The following is a 26977-nucleotide window of genomic DNA, read 5'->3' as shown; positions in this document are numbered from 1 at the left end:
TTCTTAAGTTAGAGCTTAAATTGCCCAAGGTTATGCATCAAGTGAGTGGATGGAGCCGTTCTTTGGGATTCAAGCCCAAATCTAATTCCAGACCTTATTCCATAATCAACATGCTGTGCTGATCCCCTGTGTGACTTATTAGTGTAATAACATGGCAGTAGAGTGTGTCAAAGAAGGCTTGTTATATCTGTCTTTATAGAAAAGCTAGACATTTCCAGCTGATGCTGTAGTTGAAATGATGTCATACAAATGAGATCCCTACCTTTAAATAACTTTGAAAGGTGATTGGGTCTTTTTAGAGTCAGTTAGTGACAGTGAAATCCATTATTTTAGGAATTTTGATAACCAGTTTCTCTTAAAAAGTCAGATGGCTTTTTTAAGATTCAAATTATTTTATGTATAAATGTGTAAAAATTAAGTTATGTATATAATGCTGCAAAGAAATATTGGCTTAAATGTTTGATTATCCTCTATTTAGAAGAATGAATCTTGCAGATTTGCCCATTACATTTTATTTATAGAGAGGTGTTTCCCAAGTTATATTGCTACTCGAGTGTTTGCATATGACCTAAATTTAAATACCCACTGATGACTGTTTGGAAATTTCATTAAAATTTATCACCTCTGAAAAGTCAGCTTTAACAATGACTGTGTTTTGCTTAATTCTAGAGGGAAATTTGCAGTGGTGAGGAAATGCATAAAGAAAGATTCTGGAAAAGAATTTGCCGCCAAGTTCATGAGAAAAAGAAGAAAAGGCCAAGATTGTCGGATGGAAATAGTTCATGAAATCGCTGTACTCGAGCTAGCCCAGGACAATCCATGGGTCATTAATTTACATGAAGTCTACGAGACACCATCGGAAATGATCTTAGTTCTGGAATAGTAAGTATTGTCCTCACTGAGTTTGTTTGCTAGTCCACACTCCCTTATACATGCCACTCATCTGTGATAACCTGGCAAGCCCTGGTTCTCTGGAAATCTGAAGATTTTCCAAAACTTTCATGTATTTATCGACATATCCCAGATTTGCAAGGATACGTATATGTTGTATTTTTCATCTTCATTCTTTAGTGAAATTCTTTTGAAAATAAAGTTCTCTTACGTTCTTATTAGAGGCCTTCTTAAGGAGGTAACTGGTACAATAATACAACAAAAGTCATTTTATATAATTTCTTATATGTTCATATGGTCTAAGTTAATAATCCTTCTTTCAGAAATAATTGTTGGAATTCATACTGTGCTTTCAATTTGGGTATAAGTAGGTAGGGACAGCAGAGAAAACAGCTTTGGAACATGAAGGACAGTTTTTTCTTCTTAAGAAATCCTGTCAGACATAGAGGACAAACAGATGGACTCCAAGGGGGAAAGAGTGGAGTGGGCTGAACCGGGAGATTGGGATTGACATAATACAGTATCTATGTGTAAAATAGATATCTGTATCAACCTAGAAGGGTGGGATGGGGAGGGAGATGGGAAGGAGTTTCAAAAGGGAGGGGATACATGTATACACATGGCTGATTCATGTTGAGGTTTGACAGAAAACAGCAAAATTCTGTAAAGCAATTATCCTTCAATTAAAAAAATAATTTTAAAAAAGATATCTAATGAGAGCCTACTGTATAGCACAGGAAACTCTACTGAATACTCTGTGTTGACATAGAGGAAACGTGCATCTGTAGAACTGATTCACTTTGCTGTACAACAAAAACTAACAACATTGTAAACAACTGAACTCCAGTTAAAAAAAAAAGTTGTTTCTCCTGCCAGAGGAGAAGATTGATAGATTTGAATACATTCAAGAGCATTATTAGTAAAACACAAAATGAAAACACAAACTCAGGGGGAAATAGTTTTGATATCTGTTCACCCAAAATGATTTCTCTAAATGATTTCTATAAATATATAGCTAGATCTTACCAGTATACACACAAGCATGAACCTCTTAGTTTAAAAAAATGGACAAAGGATATAAAGAGAAATTCCACACGGAAGCATATATGTAAATAGCCTATACATACATGAAAAATACTGATTCTTGTTTTTATAATGTAAAATAAGTTGCCAGTTTCGCCCTGTATAAGATTGGCAAGCATCATAAAGAAAAGTGATATTCATGGATTGGATCATCTCATTTATACAACGGTGAGAGTATTACCTGTTATAACTCTCCCAGAGGACAGTGTGGAAGTGTGTATCAAAAGCCTTAAAATATGTACATACCCTTTAACCCAGGAGTTTCCTATACGTAAATTTTTTCACAAGGAGATAATCAGGCAATTATGCCAAGACGCATTACAAAAACATTTAGCTCAGTAGTATCTATATAACAGAAAAGAAATACTCTAAATGTTTAATAGAAAGAGGTTGGTTAAATAAGTGATCATGTCATAAGATGGATTGCTATGCAGTCACTTTAAAAGATATGGTAGATACAAATGCACTGACATGGAAAGATGTTTTAAAATTTTAAAATAACGTGTACTATTACCTTATTTATGTTTAAAAGTTTATAGAGGAAGACATCTAGATGGCTTCTAAAGAAGTCTAAAATAATGTCTTCCTCTTGATAATATAATTCAAGAGCATTGTGTTTATATATTTCTTTAATTCAATAATTTCCCTTGTAGGAATCCTTTCAAAGAAAAAAAAATTAAAATGTGAACAACAAAAAGTGTGAACATGTTTTCCACTGTGAATTTTTCATTGTAATAGAAATAACCACAAATGATTGAATGGTTAAGAAATGTAGTCTGTGTGGATTATATCTCAATGAAGTTGTTTTTCATTTTCAAAAAACCTTGGTTTAGAGGTTTCTGGTCTTCAGTTTGTTCTGGAGAGGATTGGATAGAATTGGAAATTGGTCCGAAAGGAACTGTCTGAAATGTGATACTCTGATCATCATCTTCTCTCTCTCCCTTTCTCACAGAACCTGCTCTGAACCTTCCCTCCGGTCTCCCCTTAGTCCTCCATCATCTCCAGCCTTCACTTCCCTTACATTCCCTTCGCTTCTGGGGTAGTTACTGCAGCCAGTCCCTCACCAGTGCCTCACATGGTGTCTTTCTTCTTCTTGCTGTTCCTCTGCAGTCCATTCTGCCAGTTTAAAACGCGGGACCTAAGCTGTTGTCTCTCCTCCTGCCCATTCTTGGGAGGATTTGCATAGTCTTCCATCTGCTTATTACACGAGGAAGAGTTCCATCCTCAGCTGGGCTCTTGGTGTAGTTTTGTAACTCTTTACCTGATCTCTCATCCTCTTCTTTTACCATCCTCAGCAGGAGGGCAGGAGCTTATGAAATCTTTGATCACACGTACTGTCACCCACTTCCCACTTGTTAGATACCAAGCCTTCTCTTCCTTTCCTGAGAAGATGAAGGCCATCAGATGCACACTGCTCAGCATCACCCACTCTTTACACTCTCACTGCCTTTGCCCTGTTCCCAGGAAGAGATTCCATTCCTTAACTCCCAAGGCTAAAACTTTGACTTCTGTTCTTTAATTCTCTTCCTGCCTTTTCTAGGACCTGTGTTGTGTGTTTTACTCACTTTTCTAACCTCTCCGAGAGTCCCTCCCACCTCAAGTCATTTTTTTTCTATCCATCTTAAAATAATTCAGTCACTTTTCTCCTAAAATTCCCGGTCCTCAGCTTGGACTCTTGAACTATTGTCTTTCCCTTTTCTTCTGAATTTACAGCTTTCCTCACCTTCTAGTCAATTTTGTTCTACTTCATTGAACCATCCATTTGTTTAGCTGCCAATACTCCATCACTTTTCAATCTGATGCCATCTGCTCCTCTAAAACTTTCATGAGGTCATCAGCCCTGTTTGCCAGAATCGATCTCTCGTTTTAGTGTTCATTCTGCTTCTTACGCTCTTTAAACACTCAATGTTACACCCTCTTCACTTGAAATTATGTTCTTCCTTAGCTTTCATGGCTCTCTTTTTTTTTTTTTTAATCTTAGATCCTTTCCCCCTTCTTCTACTATATAAGTGCTCCCCACAGTTCATTAGTATTACTCTTGTCATGCGTTTATGATCTGCACATTTACCCTGGATGATAACTCTCCATCTTTGTGGCTTCAGCTTTTATTTACATGCTGGATGTTTCCAAATCTTTGTCTCCAACATTAGACCTTTACCTAAGCTCCAGCTTCTAGTGCATATCCCTTAATCCACCTGCGCATCGTGACCAGTGCAGGGTCAGTGTGTGTGCACCCCTGCATTGCTGGGCTTCTAATGGCTGTGTTTTGTTCCCTGTTTCCACTGGTGTCCCTATTTATTTCATCGCTCAAGTATAAACCTTGGCTCTATCCTTGATTGCTTTGTCTCCTTTAATGCTCTTGTATGATGAATTACCTAGTCTTCCACTTAACTCGCTCCCATGCTGGTGCCTTTCCCTTCCCCGTGTTGGGTCCTCCCTGCCTCTCCTGTGGACTGTCCCTGTAACTGCTTAGTTGCTCCCCCAGCTTCAATCCTAGGGTGTCCCTCAGGCTCCTGTTGGGTAGGTAACCAACACACAGATGTGGTGATACTATCCCTTGCTTAGAAACTTTTGGTGGCTTCTGTTGCTTTCATGGTCATGATTCTAGAACCACAAAACCATATGGTTTGGCCAGAATTTTTTGTGTTTTACATTTTGCTTGAAGAGGAAGTCTTCGAATTAGACTTTAGACATTGAGGTATTAAAATTCTTGGCCCTATCGGCAGATTGTTGTTATGGAAACAGACAGATTTATGATTACTGTATTACTCATTCCACCTGCCATGTCACTGGATACTAATGGGCGCTGGTAATAGGAAAGTGGAAACAGCATAATCCCTTCACTCCAAAAAATGTTTAGTGAAAGAGATAGTTTTTTTAGTTTTCTCCAGCTTTACAAGATATAATTTAGATAAAACATGTTACAAGTTTGAGGTCTGCAATGTTTTGATATACTTATATCTTGCAATGTTAGAGCATTAGCTAACACCTGCATCACATAATTACTATTTCTTTTTTGTGGTGAGAACATTTAAGATCTATTCTCTTAGCAACTTTTAAGTATATAATACAGTATTATTAACTATAATAATTATAGTTACATTAGATCCCCAGAACTTACCTTCTAACTAGAAGTTTATACTCTGACCAACAGCTCCCCTATTCCCCACCCGCTAGTCCCTGGTAACCACCACTCTAATCTCTGTTTCTGTGAGTTTGGCTTTATTAAATTCCACGTGTGTGACATACAGTATCTGTCCTTCTCTGTGTGACTTGTTTCACTTAGCACAATGCCCCAAGTCCCATCCACATTGTTGTGAATGTAGAATGTCTTTCCTTCCCACGGCTGAATAATAGTCCATTGTATATATATCCTGCATCTTCTTTATCCATTTATGTTTTGACAGACACTTTAGGTTGTTTCTGTGTCTTGGCTGTTGTGAATAAGGCATGGGAGGAGGGCCTGGCAGCCCACTCCAGTATTCTTGCCTGAAGAAGCCCCGTGGACAGAGGTACCTGGCAGGCTACATTCCATGGGGGGTTGGACACGACTGAGCGACTAAGCACGAACTGTTCCATATTGTCGCTCAAATCCCTTTGCTGTTGATCTCCTGTAGGATTGACTGGTTTGATCTCCTTGCAGTCCAAAGGACTCTCAATTGTCTTCTCCAGCACCACAATTGGAAAGCGTCAATTCTTTGGTGCTCAGCATTCTTTGTGGTCTAACTCTCACATCTGTACATGACTGCTGGAAAAACCATAGCTTTGACTATATAGACCTTTGTCTGCAAAGTAATGCTCTTTAATATTCTGTCTAGGTTTCTCATAACTCAGGTCCCTAGGTCTTGTTTATTATTTCTCCACCCCACCACCCATACTTTAGACGGATGGCTTCCATTTCTGTCTCCAGATTTGCTGGTTCTTCTGTAGGGTCTGATATGCTCTAAAGCCTAGTGAAATCTTCACTATAAATGTTTTTGTTTTTTTATCTCTAGAAGTTCCATTTGGTTCTTTTCATACTTTCTATCTCCTTGTTATGTTCATATTTTACTTTAAATCCCTGGGTGTATTTATAATACCTGTTTTAAAGTCCTTACCTAGCAATTCCATCATCTCTGAGTCTGTTTTTATTTTCCTGTTAGTTGTAAATTATGGCATTTTCAGATGTCTAGTAATTTTTGGAAGGATGCCAGATGTTTAGAATCGCATAGTGCTTGGGTGGATTTTATGATCTTCCACTAAAAGAATGGTGGTGTTTATTTTGGCAGGCAGTTAAATTACTTGTGGATCAGCCTTATTAGTGCAGGTCTAGGAGTACTTTAGCCTTTAATAAGACTATAATATGGCATCCTGGGGGGTCTGCGGAATGCCCCAGGTGTTCGGCATGGTTTTTCTACTCAAAATGGGCAACATTCAAATATCCTCTGTCCTCTCTGAATGCTAAGAATTGTTCAGCTTATGATTTCCTGGCAGTTTTTTGCCTGACCTCACATTTTACCTAGTGAATGTGCATATAAGTATCTTGTCTAAGACTCTGGGATATGACTGAACAGATGTCTACAGATCTCTCTCTGTGTAGGACCCTCCTCCCTGGTGCTCTGCTTGTGAGATCCAGCTGCCTTAGCCTTGCCCAACCTCTACCATCTCAGCTTAGCATGGCTGCCTAGTAGGACCCTCCTCCCTGGTACTCTGCTTGTGAGATCCAGCAGCCTTAGCCTTGCCCAACCTCTACCATCTCAGCTTAGCATGGCTGCCTGCCATATTCTGCTTGGGTTCCTCCCCTGCCCTGTACCGCATTCCATAAATTACCTCCAAGTAGGAATTGAAATGAAAGTAGCTCAGTCGTGTCCAACTCTTTGTGACCCCATGGACTATACAGTCCATGGAATTCTCTAGGCCAGAATACTGGAGTGGGAAGCCTATCCCTTCTCCAGGGGATCTTCCCAACCCAGGTCTCCCACATTGCAGGCGGATTCTTTACCAGCTGAGTTATAAACTGAGGATGGACCTCAGCTTGTTTGTGTCCCCACCTCAGGGATCATGGTCTTAACTGCCTGTTGTTCTTATGTCTGAAAATACTTGATTATATATTTGGCTCATTGTTTATGGCTAGAGGGCAAGTTCCATAGCATTTGGCTGCAAGGGGAAATAGCTACTTATCCTTCTGGAGTATATCCTGTATTTTCACACCACCCTTATATGTGTCCACACTTCCTAGGATGGACTCTTTGGGTTTGTTTTGTTGTTTTTTTTTTTTTTGAGTCTTTATTGAGTTTGTTGCAGTACTGCTTCTGTTTTAAGTTTTGGATTTTGGGCCTTGAGACATGTGGGATCTTAGCTCCCCAACCAGGGATCCAACCCACATCCCCTGCATTGGAAAGGGAGGTCTCAACCACTGGATCACCAGGGAAGTCCCCTCACTCTTGGCCATTTCATCTAGTGGGTTCCTGTCCATTCTTGAAGACTGAGAATAAGTATAATCTTTCTAATATTTTTTCCTTCCAATTAATTGCTCACTTGCTAAATTATCAATAACTTGATGTGTAATTTCATACCTAGATATATTTATGCATTTGTTGTTGTTTAGTCGATAAGTTGTGTCCAATTCTTTGCAACCCCATGGACTGTAGCCCACCAGGCTCCTTTGTTCATGGAACTTCCCAGGCAAGAATACTGGAGTGGGTTGTCATTTCCTTCTCCAGGGGATCTTCCATATTCTTAAAAATATCTTTCATTTTTTTCTTCCCCACTAGTACAAGAAATCTCATACATACTTATTCATAATTTATCTCTTTATCGCTAGCACATAGCACAGGGCCTCTAATATATTTGAATGATATTTGTTAAATTTGAATAGTGAGGAAGTAAAGATCCATACTGGGCCTCTAAGCAAGATAGAAATGGAAATGCTAGTTTAGATAGAAAAAGGAGTGTTTGGTGTCAGATTGGGAGCTATGAGCTCGCTAAGGTGCAGGCTGCCAGGGGAACTCAGTTAATCTTACCTTCTAAACATCATTTATTTGACTCTGAATAATGTAAACAAAGAGATAATTTTCTGAGGACCAATAGAAAGTTGAAACTCATAGTTCTTAATATTTTCTATAAAAATAGTTTTAGTAAAATTTTTTGAAAAATCCTTCAGTTAATCATTCCATAAAAAATACTTGGATAAAAAGTTATATGAATTAAACTTAATTTTTGAATAATTTAAAGTCATGGAAAATAAGCACTACTAGAGTACTACGATAAAACTGAAAATTTTGCTGTAGTGAAAGATGGGCCTAGCAAAACTCTTCCTGCTATTCTAGCTTCTATGTGAATGAAGGTGCTTTGTGCAAAGCAGATGTTAATATTTTTGTATTTTCTGTTGCCATACTCGACAGATGCTTTTACCATCTCAGGTTGTTCCATAGTAAAACTTCACTTGGTTCCATTAGTTTAAATGACAGTTGGTTAATGGGTCAGGCTTAAATGTAAACAGGGTAAATGACTTGGTGATTGTACATTGTACCTAGAGGGTACGTAAGCCTTACTGATCACTGAAGGCTGGCTTATATAGCTTCTTTACAGTAGTCTCTGTTTGAAGTGTTGGATTGGCCAAAAAGTTCTTTCAAGTCTTTTTTTTTTTTTTCTCTTTTCCTTTTTCCCCATAAGATCTTGTGGCACAACCCATTGGCCAACCCAATATAGCCATCAGAATTTTTAGAAAACTAACTTTGCCCTTCATATCTTGTGTTTGGGAAAACAGAGGAAATCCTTTTGTTAAAGCAAGAATGAGTGAATAGCTAGTGGGAAAAGACTAATAATAAATTGTTCTTAATCTTAGGTAAAGAGATCCTTGAATTTGTGTAAATCGAGCTCTATTTGGTTTTATGGTGGATGGTGATGTTGAGCTGAGGGGCCCAGAGGACAGAAAATTGAGCTTAAGAAACTTTCTGGCAACCGAAAGACAGTCCTCTGTCCCAGCTGAGGCGCACGGGCGTCCTGAGTGACTCCGCAGGCTGTGGCCTGTGTGTGCAGACTCGGCCCTGACTGCACATCGCGCCCTGGTGCGTCTGTAGCTGCTGGGGCCGCGTGGACTCAGCTCATCTTATCTCCCTGTTCACAGCAGACAGCCCTGTCAGGCTGTCGTGAATTTACGATTTTTTTTTGCTGTAAATGCTCACTATTTCCTTTCTTTCTAATTAAATAGTACTTTTAACTTTGCCTGAATATGTCATGGCCATTTTACAGTTAATTACATAAAAATCGTTTTGATGCTTTCACGTGTGGTTTTCTCATACGGTAATTAAAATATAACAAAAGAGTTGTATAGGTTTAACCAAAATGAAAATCTAAACCAGCCAATGAATTATTTTCTTTCACTCTTATCACCTGCAGTTCTTTAACTAAACTTAAGTAGGTTCTTATATGATTTTTTTGAAAATTTTTGTTTCCTTATCTAGACAAAATTGGAGAATAGGTTGCCCTAAGGAAAAAGAAAGAAGAGAACTAAGTTACCTTATGAAAAGGAAATGAATGAGTAGCTTTTGTTTGACAGAAGCATGACTCCCCGGTGTTATGTATTTCACATTAATTCTGTAGCAACTTCATGAAAGCAACCCAGTCTTTTTTTTTTTTTTAAACACAAAAGAAAATTTGAAGTATGACATGAGTTGTCATTTATGGTAAGGAAAAATTGTTTAAATATGGAACTTCTGCTGAAAGGAAAGGAAAAATTATAAATTATTTTTTTTTATTAGCAAAGTTATTCACAGGGAAAAAACAGGAACTGAGTTGCGTTGGCCAGAGGGTAGAAGAAACTAGAAGTCCGTACTGCTCTTTTGTGAGTCTGAGTCATAGCTACCGAAGTTTCAGAAGCACAGTCCTAAGTAAAGTATGAGGTTTTAAAAATTATTTTATTGAGGCATACTTTACACAGTATGTAATTCACAGGCTTCAAATGTGTAATTCAGTGCATTTTAGTAAGTTTACCAAGTTGTGCAACCATCACAATAAACCCATTTTAAAACATTTGTATGCTTTCAGTAACATCCTTATGCACATTATACACCCCCTGCCCCAGGCAGCTACTTCTGTGCTCTCTTTCTCTATAAATTTGCCTTTTGGGACGTTTCATATATCAACTATGGTTTATCTATTACACAAGATTGTAGAAATGAAAAATCATGAGGTAGATAAAAAACCATCATGGAAAAAACACATAAGGCATATTTAGCTTTAAAAAAGTAATAGTACAGGATCAGTAGAATGTGTCCTGTGTTACCATTTATGTGTTCTTTAAAAATCCACGAAACTGATATTTTTGTATGCATTTTAAGTGTGGTTTTTAAAAACAAAACTGGAAGGATGGAGTATGGCCAAGTGCTAAGAGCTTACCTCTAAGTGTGGCTCTTGGATTGGGGAACGGGTCATCAGTGGAGGGTATTTGCTTTATTTTCATTATTTGCGTTTTTTGCAAAAATAATGTTTTTATGTATTCTGTAACCAAAAATTCTTGAAAATTTTTTTACTTGAAACTGTTAATATATTTTACCACTTAGGTTTAGTTCTTAAAAGTTTTTTAAGCTGTTTTTATTTAGCTTTGGAAATGCTAAAATGAGCTCATATTAAAGATTTTACTTTTTATTTTTAAAAGTGGATTTCAGCATGTAAATAGACGAAAGTTTACACACATTCAAATTAATAGTCTATCTAAATAAGAATTCCTTCGTTGGAGAAGACTCTTGAGAGTCCCTTGGACTGCAAGGAGATCCAACCAGTCCATCCTCAAGGAGATCAGTCCTGAGTGTTCATTGGAAGGACTGATGCTGAAGCTGAAACTCCAATACTTTGGCCACCTCATGCGAAGAGTTGACTTATTGGAAAAGACCCTGATGCTGGGAGGGACTGGGGGCGGGAGGAGAAGCGGATGACAGAGGATGAGATGGCTGGATGGCATCACCTACTTGATGGGCATGAGTTTGAGTGAACTCCGGGAGTTGGTGATGGACAGGGAGGCCTGGTGTGCTGCGATTCATGGGGTCGTAAAGAGTTGGACACGACTGAGTAACTGAACTGAACTGAATGTGTATAAATATTAGAAACAAAAAGACTTAACTATTTTTAATGAGTCCTTTTCCTCTTTACTTAAATTGTGCTTCTCCTCTTTTCTAGTGCGGCTGGAGGTGAAATCTTTGACCAGTGTGTTGCAGACAGAGATGAAGCATTCACAGAAAAAGATGTTCAGAGACTCATGAGGCAGATTTTAGAAGGTGTTTGCTTCCTACACGCTCATGATGTCGTTCATCTTGATTTGAAGGTAAGAAAACTGAATCACTTTCCAGTTTTAAGATTGCTGGAGAATCACACCCCAGATGTGACATGTTTCACAGTGATTTATTCAAACGTTTGTCAGGTCTGTGTGTGTCATTGGGTTACAAGGAAGTAAGAGTTGAATCTTTATTCTTATCCTCTAGCCAGTTTTATCAGGGAGAGAATGCACATGTGTGTACCTGGAAAGATAAAGAGTGACACATTGCCCTAGAAATGGAGCTTCAGCAATGTTTCTGGGTGGGTGCAGGCTTCATGGTGGAGACAGGGCTTGGAATGCTGGCGGTGGTGGTCGTTTAGTTGCTCAGTCATGTCCGACTCTTTGTGGGCTTCCTGGTGATGCCAGTCCTGGGGATCCAGGTGCCACCCACAATTGCTGCTGGATGGTACACTCTGACACCTTCCACACGCCGTACTGCATCCAAACTGTTCTGTATCAGCAGCAGTGTTCAGTCTGCATTGCGTGAAGGCACACTCAAGGAGAAGTGTGCAATGTGTAACAGGGAGGTTGACTCCTCAAGGAAACTTGGGCAAATTTCATTTGAAATAAAGTGGAAGGGGAATAGATACTTCTTTGAATACCAGTTTCCTACAGGAAAATACAGGGGAAAGGAAACAATTTGGAAATTTTCTTGTTCTCTTCTGAAAGAAATCAGGTAGATTCATTCTGTAAATAGTTCTCTTTTTCCAGGTTACTGATTTCTTAGTAGAATGTCAAAAGTGGGCGGTTACACCGCAATAGACCATGGGAGTGCTTGTGAGACATTTTTTGAAGGCAGGTGTGGACACATGTAGTCCCAGGAGGCTGATGCTGCAGTGGCCTTAGAGATCACCTGGTGAAACCCTAAGAGCATGCGCCAGGCACCTGGAGCTCTTGTTTTTTCCCTTGAATGTGTCATGTGCATTAGAAATTTAAAAAATCCTTGCTGCAAGACATAGTCACCCATGCTTCCCAAGGGAACACTTGCCAGGAAGGGATGGTCTTTGCAGCCCAGCCTTCAGTGAACTCAGACTTTTAAGAAGCCTCAGCATCAGACGTGCAAAAAAAATTCCCCAAAGTCGTGTTTGTGCTGAGCCTTCTCTCATGTTTGGTTTTACACACTCAATTTTGTAAAATCATACATTTAATTTTATGACATTTTGCTAGTTTTATGATGTAGAAAGGACCTCCATGAACAGAACCCCGATTTAAATAATATCACACCTTTAGGAAATGAGCTCTCAATTTATGACAGCTCCACCTGTGACATTATCCAGACTAGGAACTAATTAAGTAGCAAGTCAGACAGGTTGCCGACACTGTGTGTCATGCATCTTTGATGTTACTTGAAAGCAGTCAAGGGTGAATGTTAAGTTCTTGACTGCCAGGTTCGACTGTGTATTTACACAAGGAAATTATATCCCTTTCTCCCCAGTACACTCAGTATAAATTGTATTCCTTTCTCCCCAGTATACTCGGTGTAGAATACTTTGCAGATTTAATAGAGGCTTTGATGATGGGCCTTTGATGTTGGAAACAGGACTCTTCCACGTTTCCCAGACCCAGAGGAGCTTGAAAACAAGGCGGCCTGGAGGTTTCTCAGCCTCTCTCCTGCCCTCTCACTCTTCACACACATAGTCCAGCTCGGCTCTTAGTGAACTGTGGGGGAAAGGTCAGGGGTGGGGTTGGGAAGGCAACCATGCAGATGGGAATGATTTCCACCAAAAGGTCATTCCCAGGTTGGCTCCCATGACCCTTGTGAGTCTGGACAAGGAGTGTCCACTGTCCTTTTAGCAGCCATCTGCCCAGTGACAGTATATTTATAATGTTGACTCTCAGTCTTGATAAGAGCTTGAAAGACTAAGCTACAGAGCTAAATGTATATTTGGTGTGTGCTAAGTCATGTCGGACTCTTTGTAGCCCCATGGACTGCAGCCCACCAGGCTCCTCTGTCCGTGGGATTCTCCAGGCAAGAGTACTGGAGTGGGTTGCCATTTCCTTCTTCAGGGCATCTTCCTGACACAGGGATCAAACCCTCATCTCTTACGTCTCCTGCCTTGGCAGGCGGGTTCTTTACCACTCGTGCCACCTGGGAAGCCCTGTAAAAAATGCTAAGCCCAACATATGTATGTATATGGTAACTTTGAGTCATTAGACCATTTTTATTCCCCATGATGATGAAAATGGGCAAGTCTTGTCCCAGAGACAGAAGTCAGTTAGTTAGTTAGGCGACTGTTAGAGTTGCCCCTATGAAAAGAGATAATTGCAAGAATGGGAAATACACTCTTCAGTCAAGTCAGACCCCGGGCAGTCAGTTTGCCAAAAGACTGGTTCACTAAAGACCCTCAGCCAGATGCAGGCAGGCCTCAGAGAAGTCACAGGTTTGCTTCCAGACACCACAGTAAAGTGAATATCTCAATAAAGAAAGTGTCACTATCTTTCCCAGTGCCAAGGTTATTGATCACAGATCAGCACGACAAATATAATGAAAATGTTTGAGGTATTTTGAGGATTACCAAAATGTTCAGAGTCAGAACAAAGCTCAAGTCTCAAAATCATCTCAGTAATGTGAGCTGGTCCTGGGCATAGTGGCCTGCTTTTACATTAGCCAGGAGAAGGACTGACCAGAAGGGGCACATATATCCAGTCTTAAAATCCAAGGTTGGGACTTCCCTGGTGGTCCAGTGGTCTAGGCTCTGCACTTCCAATACAGGGGATGCAGGCTCGAGGCTCCATCCTTGGTCAGGGCACTAAGATCCCACATGTTTCCAAAAAATAAAAGTAAAAAAAAATTAAAATAACCAAGGCTGTTTGTGTTCCAGTGGTCTTGTACTGGTCAGATCTTTCGCTGTTCTGTACTAGGTGTTCAGTCATTAAACCTGCCCCCACCGCAATGTATATGATGGGAAGGAGAGGAGCAGCCTATGCATTAGAAGCTGGAACTTTTTCATTTGAGATTTAAATTGATCACTGAAAGTTTAGGCATCAGCATTTTACTTGAAAGATTGGTATCATGTAACATTTGTAAATAGTTCCTCCAATTTATTTAGGCAGGTTATTAACCTATTTCTGTATTCTGACCTGGGTTTTAGTGCATAAAAAGTCAATTTAACTTAAACTTTCATTGCCTGATAAAATGTTGCTCAAAATTTTGTCCATGGTACCTTAAGCTTTATTGAACAGATTAGCCTCAACTTTACAATGATCTTATCCAGTGATGACTCTCAGTAAATGGTAAATAGACCATTTGCAGAGGTGAAGATACCCAGATAAAGAAAAGGATTCTCCCTTGAAGCTGAGAAGTAAGATTTTGGGAAGATGTCTCTATTCCCATTGTCTGAAGATGGTTTGTGTGTTTCCTGTGTATTCCACCCCCATTACCCCTCAGTGGACCGACTTTCTTCCTTGCTTTCTACTTGGGATGCGTGCATCTTAAATTAGAATTAAGTATTGTGAGCCACAGCCTTGATCGTGAACTGGATTCTACAAAATAGAGGACTGATTGAGCTGTAAATTTTAAGCTTATCTTTGTTTTTAGCACTTATTTTCACTTATGGAAGTGGATTTATTTCTCCATCAGAGACTGATGGAGACTATAGTCTTTTATTTAGAGGAGTAAGTTCTACTTTAAAAATTCACTGGTGGTTAAACCAGGGCACAGTTGGTCAAGGGGGACACAAAAAACATAACTGTGAAATTCCATGAAATGGCTGTGATTTTATTATGAGACGTGTGTCTTCTCTAGAGATCTCTTTCAAGGGTTTAAGGTCTCTCACTCTGGCAGATCATGGACACTTGTGACTAAGCCTCGATTTCAACTACTACAGTAATATTCTAATAATTTGGTCACACAAATACAGAATTTATTGCAACCCAGAGGGATGGGATGGAGAGGGAGGCGGGAGGGGGAATCGGGATGGGGAACAGATGTAAATCCATGGCTGACTCATGTTAATGTATGGCAAAAACAACTACAATACTGTAATTAGCCTCCAACTAATAAAAATAAATGGGAAAAAAAAAAGAATTTATTGCATTACCACTCAACCAGCAAGCTTTTGAATAACAACTAAAGAAAGCATTTCCCAGGGAATATAAAGGGTAAACCAAATGTAAGGGGAAAAGATTTAAGGGAATAAATGGCATTTACAGACATCCCCAGAATGAGCATGTCTTATTAGTCACAAATGACCCTTCAGATCCAGTGATTAGCAGTACTTCTCTTGGCATTTTTGGTGTACTGGGAGGGGTGAAGCATGCGCAGTGATGAACATATATTCAGAGCCAAACGCCTCTCATCTAATTTGCCTGAAAAATGACATTTGATTGTAAGTAGTATTTCTTTATTGTAATAAAATTACAGTTGTTTTGAGAAGTCGGGGACTTACAATCACAGTGCTGTATAGGATTTTTTTCCCTGAAAAATTAGCAAGAAGCTAAGTAAGAAAGAGAACGTGGCTTTATAAGGAGGTTTATGTTACCAGAACCTCACTGAAAAGAGAAATTGATTCTAACACTGATCAGTTAAGCTTCTCAATCTTTGTGGGCAGGAGAGTGCTTATCTGGTTGGGGTATTTATAAATCATTGAGCATGCCTCTGCAGTGGAGACTTCTGTAGTGACAGCAACTTGTTGTTTTAGTTTTTATTCAGTTTCAGGTGTTTACTGTAGCCAAACTTTTTGTAATTTAAAAAACAAAACAGGTTTTTATACAAAATTAGAGATAATACTGGCCATGGTATGGTTTTTTCACTATAGGCAGAAAAGCTTTAGTTATTCTGATGAATTTGTTTTCAAAATAAACTCTCATTCCATTAATTGCATAGTGGTAATAATTAGAACATTGAGTAAGAGACACTCAGAATTCTCTGACCATTTCTTGGGGTGTCATTTGGATCTTTTTTCCCCTCTTAAGAGAGTTTATGGCTGCACCATCAGCCCAGTGCCACTGGCTGAGTGGTGCTGAACTGAAATGGGCTCTAAGTGTGAAGTCCACACCAGAGCTCCGAGACTTGGTGTGGAAAAAAAGTAAAATATTTAAATAATTTTGCATATCAATTACATGTTGAAGGTATGAACTTTTAGATAAATTGAGTTAAATGAATATATTTAATTTCACCCATTTCGTTTTACTTTTTGTAATATGGGTGCTAGGTAATTTTAAGCTGCATTCTGTGACTCACATGACCTTTCTGCAACAGGACAGCACTGGTTTCAAGGGGATCAGGAGACGTTTAAGCCAAAACAACCTGTACTATATCTCTTAGCGTCTCCATTCATTTTTCCGCCTACTGTAGGCTAGTTTTTTCTCCCACAGCTTTACTGAAAGTTACTTTCTCCGAGTTCCTTCGTGGTCCTCATTCTCCCTCTTGTCCTGTTTGATGGGGCACTTCGTCATGGCTCCCCTCCACTGATGTTACACCGGGGTTCTCACTCTCAGACCAGCTTCTCCTCCTCCCCGATTCTCGTTGTATCCCCTGAGCATAGTTATCAGCAAGCCTTCGTCCCAGCCCACTGCTCTTCTGCCTCGTACACACTCCTCTTGTTTGTGTCACGCTTAATCTTCCTGTGTGCTCTTGGCCCCAAAGCCCTGTCCTCGGCCTTGCTCTCCAGATTGAATTTCCAACTGTCCTGGGTGGTCCTGGGAAAACTGAAGTGATGGTCCTGTCTGTGGGCCTGACGGATCAGTCAGCGAATGACACGCGCTCCCTCTTTATGTTCCTGCATGTCATCAGTCACAATGGCTTGTGCACTTTGCCTCTGATGTGTGAGATTTCTTCTCTTTTCTTTCATTCTGTGCTTTATCACATCTGCCTCAGTCTCTCCCCGTCTGGAGGCTTTTAAAGACAGGCTAAAGGCACGTGTTTTAGAAGGCTGTTTGCAGCCACAGGCTTGTATCTGACAGTCCCTTGCACACGTCACGCTGTGGGATGGGCCCTGTTGTCCTGTGGCCTGTGGTCGTGTTTCCCTGGGGTGTCCTCTTGTGCCTCCCCTTGCTCTGCCTCCTGCCAGGTGCTCCCAAGTGGCCCACCACGCCCTGCAAGTCCTGTCCCCAACCCCATTTCCTTCCAGCCTCACACTTGCCTCCCACCTCTGTGTTTGTCTCCAGCTTGCAGTTCTTCCTTTTGCCTCCCCCAACCCCTAGATGCTCCACCTTGACTGGCTCCTTCTTAACGTTTGTCTCCCTTCAAATACTGCTTCCTCCAGGAAGCCTTCCCTGACTGTCCTAGAAATAGCATCCATCCACATACATACTTGGTAGGCGTGCTGTCACCCCTTACCCACTCTGGGTTTTCTGTAGAGCTAAAAATTGCCTGGAGTTATACTATCTGTTGGTACTTACTTGACCCTGTTGGAACGGGGGACACATCTTGTTTTCTGCCATTTCCCCTGGTCACAGCTCCCTAGGCAGTCCATGAAACTTGGCTGAGTGAATGGTGAATGGTGAAGTCCTTTTTCCCCTTCAGGGTCTGCCCCCTGGCCTCCTCTGGAACTCTCCAAGGTAGAATCCCTTCCTCTAGTGCATTTAGTGCCCAGACGTTTTGTGGACTGCAGTACTTACCAACGCACAGCAGAGTCAGCTGAGCCTGACAGGCCCATCTGTTTCTCTCCTGATTGTGAAGTCAGGACAGTAAGGGCTTACTGTTCATAGTCATGTTACCACCTGTCCTGACACGAAGTAGAGACCCTCTACAGGCTTTTTTGTAGAGTCCCCTTTCTTCTTTTCATTTACTCAGTGAATACCAGTGCCTGTCTGCCAAGGGCGGAGCCCTGAGCCTGGAAATGCCTCAGTGACCAGGGCTGTGGCTCTGGTTCCCACCGAGCTGGAAGCTCTTCCCACTCTCCGCTTCTGAATCCAGACTGTGATAGACCTAAAGCACTTGCATAGTAGAGAAGGGTAGGCAGGATGGTTGGGTCAACAGTAAGACCCCTTTTCCTTAAATTTTTCTGTTGTTATTTGCTTTTAAATGCCTTTTAAGACTTTTTTTTTTTTTTTTTTTGGCCATGAGGCACCTGGAATCTTAGTTCCCTGACCAGGGATCAAACCCGCACCGCTTGCATTGGAAACACGGAGCTTAACCACTGGCCTGCCAGGGAAGCCCTGCGGCCCCTTTTTAAAGAGAGAGCCCGTCTGTACCTCAGCTTCCTGGGTCGTAGCACAGCCCTTCGCGACGCTGCTTCCCTCCCGTGCCAGATCCTCTCACCAAGATGACAGGAGGCAGAGCAGGACAGAGCAGTGTTGTGGGCGGAGGACGGGCGGTGTACAGAGATGCTGTTGTGAGAGAGCAGCGCAGGTGCGCGTGGCTGGCGGCGTCCCGGAGCCTGACTCCCTGAGCGCGGGAAGCAGGTGCGTGAGGAGTCTGGGGAGCCGGGCCAGAGCTCGCCCTGCCAGGGGCTTCTGGACCCCAGTGAGCAGTGGGGAGGTTATTGTAGGAGCTGGGGACAGCTACTGAAAGGGTGTGGGCGTGGCACAGAGGACAAAAGACCCTGCTGGCTGCAGTTCGGGCAGTTTGCTGCTGCAACTGAGCAAACAGTGATGGTAGCTGGAGTTAGCAGCCTGTGGTGGGAGAGGAGAAGACCAAGTCTGGAAATGCCTGCGTCTGGGATTTAAAGTCAGTGTGCTATGGTGACAGACTAGCTAGATGGCAGAGCGGGGAGGGGGGGAGAAAGATGGAGATGCTTCTGTGTTGTGTCCTGGCGGCTGCAAAGAGCATCAGCTGAGATGCCCACAGAGGGTAGGAGAGTCTGACTTGGGAGGAAAATAGGAGCGAGTCTGATTGGAGCTTGTAGAATCTGAGGTTGAGACATCAGAGGGGAGAGATTAGGTAGGAGTTGGTTGAAGAGATCTGAGCCAGAGACGAGGATGGTGACCCCTGAGGTGCGGGTGACAGTTCCGCCTATGATGCGGGTGGGTGCTGTGGTGGGAGTGGGGTGACGAGATGAAGGAGCCTCCAGGTCAGGCTGTGGGGACCCAGTGATTAGCAGGCGGGTAATAGGAGACCGACCACAGAGGAGATGGCAGCAGCCAAGAGTTAGGAGGAGAGCCAGGAGTGTTTTTTTCTGGAACCCAAGAGAAAAGGAGTTCATAAACAGGGAAGGAGCAGTAGTGTCAAGTGCCACCGAGATGGTGCTCAGAGGAGAGCCAGGACGTGCCATTGACCTCTAGTGACCTGGGCCGCGGATGAGAAGATGGAAGTCGGATGGAGCAGCTGGGTGTGAGTGGAAGGAAAGGCGGGTGGCCATCAGTACCGCCCTCGAGAGCACGGGTGTGACGGGGAAATAGGAAATTACTGTTAGAGCAGTTTGTCTTGTATAAGCCTTTGCAGAGGAGACCCACCCACCATGGCTGGAGTGAGAGGCAAGGATAAATTTGTGCATCGCGGAAGGGAGCTTCCCAAGCAGAGGCACGGCCAGAGGTGTGTACCACGTGTGTTGTTTAGGGACTACAGCCTGATGGATTGGGGACAGATTCCCCACAGAATCCCCTGGAGGGGGACGTGGCAACTCACTCCAGTATTCTTGCCTGGAGAATCCCGTGGACAGAGGAGCCTGGTGGGTACAGCCCACGGGGTCGCCAAGAGTCAGACACGACTAAGTATGCAGGCTTCTCAATTTATCTTAATAATGAAAGACAGTAAGTGCAGACCCTTTATGAAGCAAATATAAACTCACATTTTTGTACTTTATTTAAAAAATTCTAATGAATCTTACATTCTAGTCCATATATATCTGCTTGACTTTTTATGCCAAAGTGTCTTCTTCAAATGAGTGAAAATGGCTCCAGGGATATGAAGCTTATTGATTCTGTGGCTTTGGGTAGTGCTCACCATCACCATGTGCATCCACCCTCTACCCCCACTCCATTGGAGTGTTGTGTGTTGCTGAAGAATGGCAGCTGGACAACATAGGGAGAATATCGTGATCAGACTTCCATTATGGGAAGATTATTGTGTGAGAAGGATGGGCTGAAGGTAGGGAAAACTAGAGATGCAGGGTCGTGGTCCAAGTAGGAAATAATGAAACCCCAAACTTTAAGCGGAGGAGATACTGAGGTCTAGGACCTAGAATGAGCATGACTGGTGACTTCACTTGATCTGACAGTGGTAGAAAATGGAGACAGAATTTTATGATGATTCCCAGTGTTTGACTTGGGCATTGAGATGGGAATCTGTGCCCGAGGTGTTTACTGCATTGAAGGCCTTGCCGCGAGGTGGAAGCCAATGGTGTGGCACATTTCAGCCAGATGAAAAGATCTGATTTTAATTGGTGCTGTGAGTCTGGAGAGGACCAAAACTTTGCTGGTAGATAAAACTGCTCAGAAATAGAATGCAGAGTGTTGGGAAAAGGTCAGTCAGCAAGAGATCTTGAGCAACACCAGTACTTAAAAGGAGGACAAAGAAATCCCGAGAAAAGGGAGAGGAATCTATAGAGGGAGGGATATATCCAAGAGGGACTGTAAGGATGTCCAGGAAGGAGTTCCTGATTGTCCAGTGGTCAGTGCCTGCAGGACACCCGGACTTGGTGGGCCTTCGACTGTTAAAGATACTGTGACCTTAGTGAGAACAGATTGAGCCGAAGGGGCAAATCTTGATTCAGCTGGATTGAGAGGTGGTCGAAAGGTCTAGTGACCTTGCTTTCAATAGCTGAGCTTTGAGGGAGGGAGTGGATTGGGTAGAAAGAGATTCAGGGTCATAGAGGAGGGTTTTTTTTTTTTAATAAGTGGTTTGGTTTTTAAGATAGGAATAGATGCATATTTATGTACTGAGGAGGAGCTAGCATCAGAGAAGAGATGGTACGAAGCCGCCTGCCTTACACATAGGAAGTGTGCTGTAAGCAGAGCTGTTTAATGAATGACTGTCCACTGGTAAATTTCTCGCTCTTAGTTCCACAGGTAAACTTTGTATGTTTTACAGGCAACCTGTTCTTTTTGCTTTTCATACACAATCATGGCTTATTAATTTGGGGGTGTCATTTTTTAGCCTCAGAATATTCTGCTGACAAGTGAATCTCCACTGGGTGACATTAAGATAGTGGATTTTGGCCTTTCAAGAATAATGAAGAAGAGCGAAGAACTCCGAGAGATCATGGGCACTCCTGAGTATGTGGGTGAGTATTTGTCAGAGCGGGGTGTGTCTTCTGTTTAGGGACAGGCGTCGCCTTCACTGGGGAGCTCACACGTGGTGTGATTAGTGGTGGGGCTAGCCATCCACTGTGTTGAAATTCTGCTGGCAGAGAGCCCTTCCTTTGAGTTAAAAAACAGAAAACTTGAAAGAGTAAGGTACCAAATTGGTGCTTCATTCTAAATGGAGTGGGCTTCCCTTGTGGCTCAGCTGGTAAAGAATCTGCCTGCAATGAAGGAGACCTGGATTCGATCCCTGGGTTGGGAAGATCCCCTGGAGAAGGGAACAGCAATCCACTCCAGTATCTTGGCCTGGAGAATTCCATGGAATGTATAGTTCATGGGATCTAAGAGAGTCAGACACGACTGAGTGACTTTGACTTCACTTAGCAGCATAGGCTATCAGGTTATCTGAGGGTGGAAGGATATTGAACAAGTAAAGGACCTGTTAAGAACTTCGAGTTGATAATAAACATCGTGAAAGTCATTGCAAGGTCTGTGATTACACATGTGTGGGAAATACTGGGTATTCTGCTAGGTTGATACAGAGCTGAAAGCTCCTGGCAGAGAGAAAAAGGAGAGAGCCGTTCCTTGGCTTCTAGGTTGGTAGATAAAGTAAACTAAGACTTTTTTGATAGACAAGAAGAAAGGTGGAGCACAGAAGGATTAGTGGTTTGAATGAGGTTAAAAAAAGATTTCTATAGAAGAGCAAAGCAGTGAAATAATTTAAAGGTTGTGACCAGGGATTACAGTTTTATTTAAAATCTGAGTAGAAACGGCTCTTTATGATGACAAGACCTCGAATGTAGCTCTGGAAGTTCAGCTTCTTTAGACCAGGGGTCGGGTGTCGCAGGTCAGTGTGGAAGCTGCCGGGGATGATGTCAGTGCTGGGGGAAGGAGGATGGCTTTTGTGGCTGCAGGTGAGAGCTGAAGACGAGAGAGAACACTGTGGCCCTGTCTGGGGGGAAAGGTTTGCCTGCGGGCAGAGGTGTGAAGAGGATGGACAGGCAGTCTCCTCCTAGACGGCCTGGAGGCTTGGCAAAAAATAGAATGAGAAGGGAGAGTGGTGTGTAGAAAGGAAAAAAGGATTCCAGGGCATACAGAAAGCCCCAGGGCACAGTTAGGGTTGAGAAAAACAAAGCTATAGGGCTTTTTTTTTTTTTTATAGATAGCACAAAAAATAATTTGAAATTTTAAACTGTTTTCTAAAGTCCTGCGATTTGAAACCGCAGACCCTTTATTAGGTAATAAAAGATATCCCAGGCAGAAAAACACCCTTCAAATATTGATTTTTGGGTTTTTTGGTGGACTAGAACACTTAATTTCCTGTATGCAGACTGATAAGGCCTCCTGACCACAGTGTAAGGGTTAGGAATGTGGCTTAATGTGCTGCTTCAGGGCAAGTAGCCTGACGTGTTAGCCAGCGATTAGTGGGTGGCCTTGTAAACTAGAAGAAACACAGACGACTGCAGACTGAAGGGCTATGGGCTGAGACGCCAGCAGGAATTATTGCCCTGAATGAGTTTTGGGCTTTGTTTGCTTGTTTTCCAGTGTTTTCTGCTCTATGGTAAATTCTCAGTTTTCTATCAAGAGCTTTTTTCCCTCCAAAAAAACAAAACTTTATTATTTATTATAAAAAAAAATAGTATAAGCCCAATTGGGAACACCTGAAAATAATTCAGGATATAATACAGAAAAACGTGAGGGCTCTCCTGCCTGCCTTCCCCTGGCCTGCCTTTTAAGGGGAGTTGAAGCCTCCACTGCGCCAACCACCTTTGCACGGCTGTGTCCTGCTCCTCGCTGGCGAGCTGCGTGACCTCGGTCCCCAAGCTTCTTTGTGCCACACGCCTCTCTGTCCATGAAACAAGGCTGTGAAAGTCCTGCCTCACTGGATCTGCTCAGTGATGTTCTTCTGTCGGTGTTGAGAGCACATCATAAACACTCAGAAAAGTAACTGATGTTACCTCCTCCCCCTCTACCCACCATCTACTGCTCTCTTGGCTGTTTTACTTTTTCCCCTCCAGTAATTTGGATTTTATGCATTTGATTTTAAACTTCCTAGTAGTTTCTTTTGAAGCTTTTAAGTGATATTCATAATCTGTTTCTCAGCTTGGCGTCTTCAGATAGGAGTTGAGGAAATCCGCCCTCCCCACTTCTCCCCCTTGTATCCTCCCCCGCCCTTCCTCCCCTCATATTTGGGGGCAGGTTTGACCCCAACTGCTCATGCACGTGCGACTTTGAGTGTTTTGGTTTTCCCTTCAACATTTTCATTCCCTTTTTATGGTAATTACCAGTTTTTTAGTCTTTGATCTGTTTTTAAATGGATTCAGTACTTAACTGTCTGTCTTTGTATAGCCTGGCCTTCCTATCTGTATACTGAAAAAGAAATCATCTTTGGGTTGGCTGGCTTGTGTCAGTGAGTAGTTTCCAAGGAGGAGTTTCCTGACACTTGGGACTGCCCTCCTGTTGCCTTGTCCCGGCGGCAGCGGTCTAGTTAGAGTGAGCAAAGCAGACTGCTTTCCTCACCCCATGGAGCTGTCCTTGTTTTCTGTGATGATGCGTGTCATCCGAAGATGCCCAGGCTGTTTTCTAACCTTGCTGACTGACTCTGAGTTAACGGGCATTTTAAAAGCTCACTCTAGCCACAGCCTAGAGTAGATCAGAAGCAGGTCCTAAGGGGTCTGGGGGGAAGTACTGCAGACTTAAGGCAAGGTTTAAAAGCAGGAACTGGTTAGAGCCGATGCTTGATTAGACAGAGGGTGTGGGAAGAGGGGGAATAAAAGTAAAAGTTATCACTTTATATTATAGTATTTATGTATTCAAATATTTTTTTTAAAAATTGCTAGGATCCAGCATTGGAGGCTAGAAGTACAAAAAGGAATTAAGTTAATTACAAATGTCTAGTTAGACTTTACACTAATTCATATTAATTTGATTTATAATGTGAACTTATTTTAGCCCAAACCTTGATAATGTCAAATACTTTTGAGTATTTAAATTTTTATCTCTAACAGCAAATTTGACATTTTTCCACAAAACTAAATGTTTTCTTTTGTTTCTGATACTAGCTCCTGAAGTTCTTAGTTACGATCCTATCAGCATGGCAACAGATATGTGGTAAGAATCATTGATGAAAAATTGATCAAATCAGTTTTAAGAAGTGAATCTGATACTGATTTTTCTTTCCTTTTCATTCTGATTTAGGAGCATTGGAGTGTTAGCATATGTCATGCTGACAGGAATATCACCTTTCCTGGGTGATGATAAACAGGAAACTTTCCTCAACATCTCACAGATGAATTTAAGTTATTCTGAGGAAGAATTTGACGTTGTGTCTGAGTCAGCTGTTGACTTCATCAAGACACTTTTAGTTAAGAAACCTGAGTAAGTATTAGTTAATACTGATCTTTATCCATTTTTGAGTCATCTACTCTGAACAAAAGCAGATTAACAACTGAAACCCCAAAATGAAGACATGAAAATGTAGACATAAAACTAGATTAAAATCTTTGGCTTTTTATGTCTGTTGAAAGGAAAAGTGGCAGAAGTGAAAATATTTTCAGAAAATGTGAATTGCACCTCAGTATAACAGATATTTTCCATCTGTTCTTGGTCTTTCAAGGGGGCTTTTCGGAGATAACTTGCTTAAAATACTATTTTTCAACATTGTGGGGAATGGTTTTTACAAGCAAATACAAAAACTTTGTTTAATTCAGGAACTATGGTAAGATTTTTACCAGCTCTTCATATGTCCCAAAATATAATCCCTTAGGCTCTGACTTATGATTGACGTTTTAAGCCATCTTGTCTAAAGTGTAAACTGTGTACCTCTATCCAGAGATCGCGCCACTGCAGAGGAGTGTCTGAAACACCCATGGCTGACTGAGAGCGGTGTTCAGGAGCCTGCCTTCAAGGTCAGAGGGGCCTTAGAAGGAGCACATGCCCTCCAGGAAGCAGATTCTGTGTCTGAAAGTAATTCAGATACTCAGAAGCCAGAAACCGAGGAATCCATTGTAACAGAGGAGCTGATTGTAGTGACTTCGTATACTTTAGGACAATGCAGACAGTCTGAAAAGGAGAAGATGGAGCAAAAGGCCATTTCCAAACGATTTAAATTTGAGGAACCTTTGCTACAAGACATTCCAGGAGATTTTATCTACTGAGCAGTATTTCCCTTTAGAACTTTAAGATTTCTACATTGGAAACATTATTTATGGACTTCTGGCCAAATGGTACATGGATTGAAAGTGGATGACCAGGTATCAGTGATAGAAACTTAAAATAACTTTGTCAAACTTGTGGAGTGAGAGAAATCAAGCCAGATTTATCAAGTGGCCAACCAGGAGGCTTAACGGGTGAAGTTACCTTTTTCAATGTTCTTTTAAAGAAGGGAGATGTTTGAACCTTTTATTTCTGCATCCTGCTTCTCCAGAATGAGAATTTGTATGCAAAGACATCTGTATTCACTTTCTGTAAAAATCCAAGTAAAAGTGCCAAAATTAACACCTATGTAAATCTGTTTTGCCTTATTCATATGTATATCTGCATATATATATGTTGATACCTTTACTAAAATTGATACTTTTTCACTTTTGGTTTTTTTAGAGGGCATAAGATTTTAATTTAAGTGTTTTCCAAATTTTTGAGACCTAGAATAAATCCACTAGTTTAAAAAGGTCTTATTTTTATATTTTATTACTGCTTTATGTTGACTTAATTTGACTTCTGTTGTCTGTTTTTTTCTCTAATGCTTGTCACCCCATCAGTGAAAAACCCTGGCTAATTTGTTTTTCTTCAACATCACTAGTAACAGTGGTGTGATTTTTCACCTCTGAAATGGTTCCGGTTTTCAAGGCCAAGGTTAAGTCATCCTGTGATATTCCACCAGGGTCAGCCCGCGTCTCCTTCGCCACACCTTCCTTCATAGGCCACATCCCTGCACAGGTCTGTCATTTTGGCCTCTAGGAGAGTCACCTCTTAGATGATCGGATCAACACAGTGGTGCTTTGGTCAGTGAGAAGATGGTATAATGCTGTTTTTGTTCATATAATCCCTAGGTGTCGGGAGAAGAAATAACAAAGCATATTCATGCTGACCATCGAGCCTCTATTTCTGCTGTTATATTAGCCCCCAAGTTATATTGAGAAAATTTACAAAAAGCCAGAATGTTTATAAACCTTTACTTTGTTCATAAGCAATTTGACTTTGGAGACTTTGTCATTAGGGAGGGTACCCTTCCTTGTCCCCAAAAGACTTAGAATATACTCAGTAGCATTTATTTAGGGTTGAATACTTCAGTTGTATCTGGGCCCCACAGTGAACAGTAAATTCCTATTTTAAAAAATGCAAATGTAAAAGTGGATGCTGTGTAACTTAAAGCAACTAAATATCCTTCTTACACGGAACAGCCTGAGCCTCTTTATTTATCTTGTGTTAGGCCCTAGTGTCAGGTTAATACAACCTGCCTGTGACCTGCATGCCGTGTGCACACGTGTGTGCTGTACCGTGAACTACTCAGGCCAGTCCCTACACAGTCTGCTGGGGTATCACACAGGGCTCTCTTCCCAGCCTGCTTGCTCAGTTGTCAGCCTC

The 26977-nt window shown here is 41.6% G+C and overlaps 1 protein-coding gene across 1 annotated transcript in view; it reads left to right on the top strand.

Moving 5' to 3' along the window:
* STK17A (serine/threonine kinase 17a) overlaps nucleotides 1–26062 on the top strand; it is a 35673-nt gene extending 9611 nt beyond the window's left edge. The window contains exons 2-7 of the mRNA XM_043871902.1: nucleotides 670–882; nucleotides 11131–11275; nucleotides 21246–21372; nucleotides 24454–24502; nucleotides 24590–24769; nucleotides 25224–26062. Of these exons, the coding sequence (XP_043727837.1) occupies nucleotides 670–882; nucleotides 11131–11275; nucleotides 21246–21372; nucleotides 24454–24502; nucleotides 24590–24769; nucleotides 25224–25548 (1039 nt within the window). The 3' untranslated portion in view covers nucleotides 25549–26062. The remainder of the gene's footprint in view (nucleotides 1–669; nucleotides 883–11130; nucleotides 11276–21245; nucleotides 21373–24453; nucleotides 24503–24589; nucleotides 24770–25223) is intronic.
* The last annotated feature ends 915 nt before the right edge of the window (nucleotides 26063–26977 follow it).

Source organism: Cervus elaphus, chromosome 18 (assembly GCF_910594005.1).
Source record: "Cervus elaphus chromosome 18, mCerEla1.1, whole genome shotgun sequence".
NCBI lineage: Eukaryota > Metazoa > Chordata > Mammalia > Artiodactyla > Cervidae > Cervus > Cervus elaphus.
Note: the sequence above shows the minus strand (reverse complement) of the source record. Positions and strands in the feature narration are given on the sequence as shown.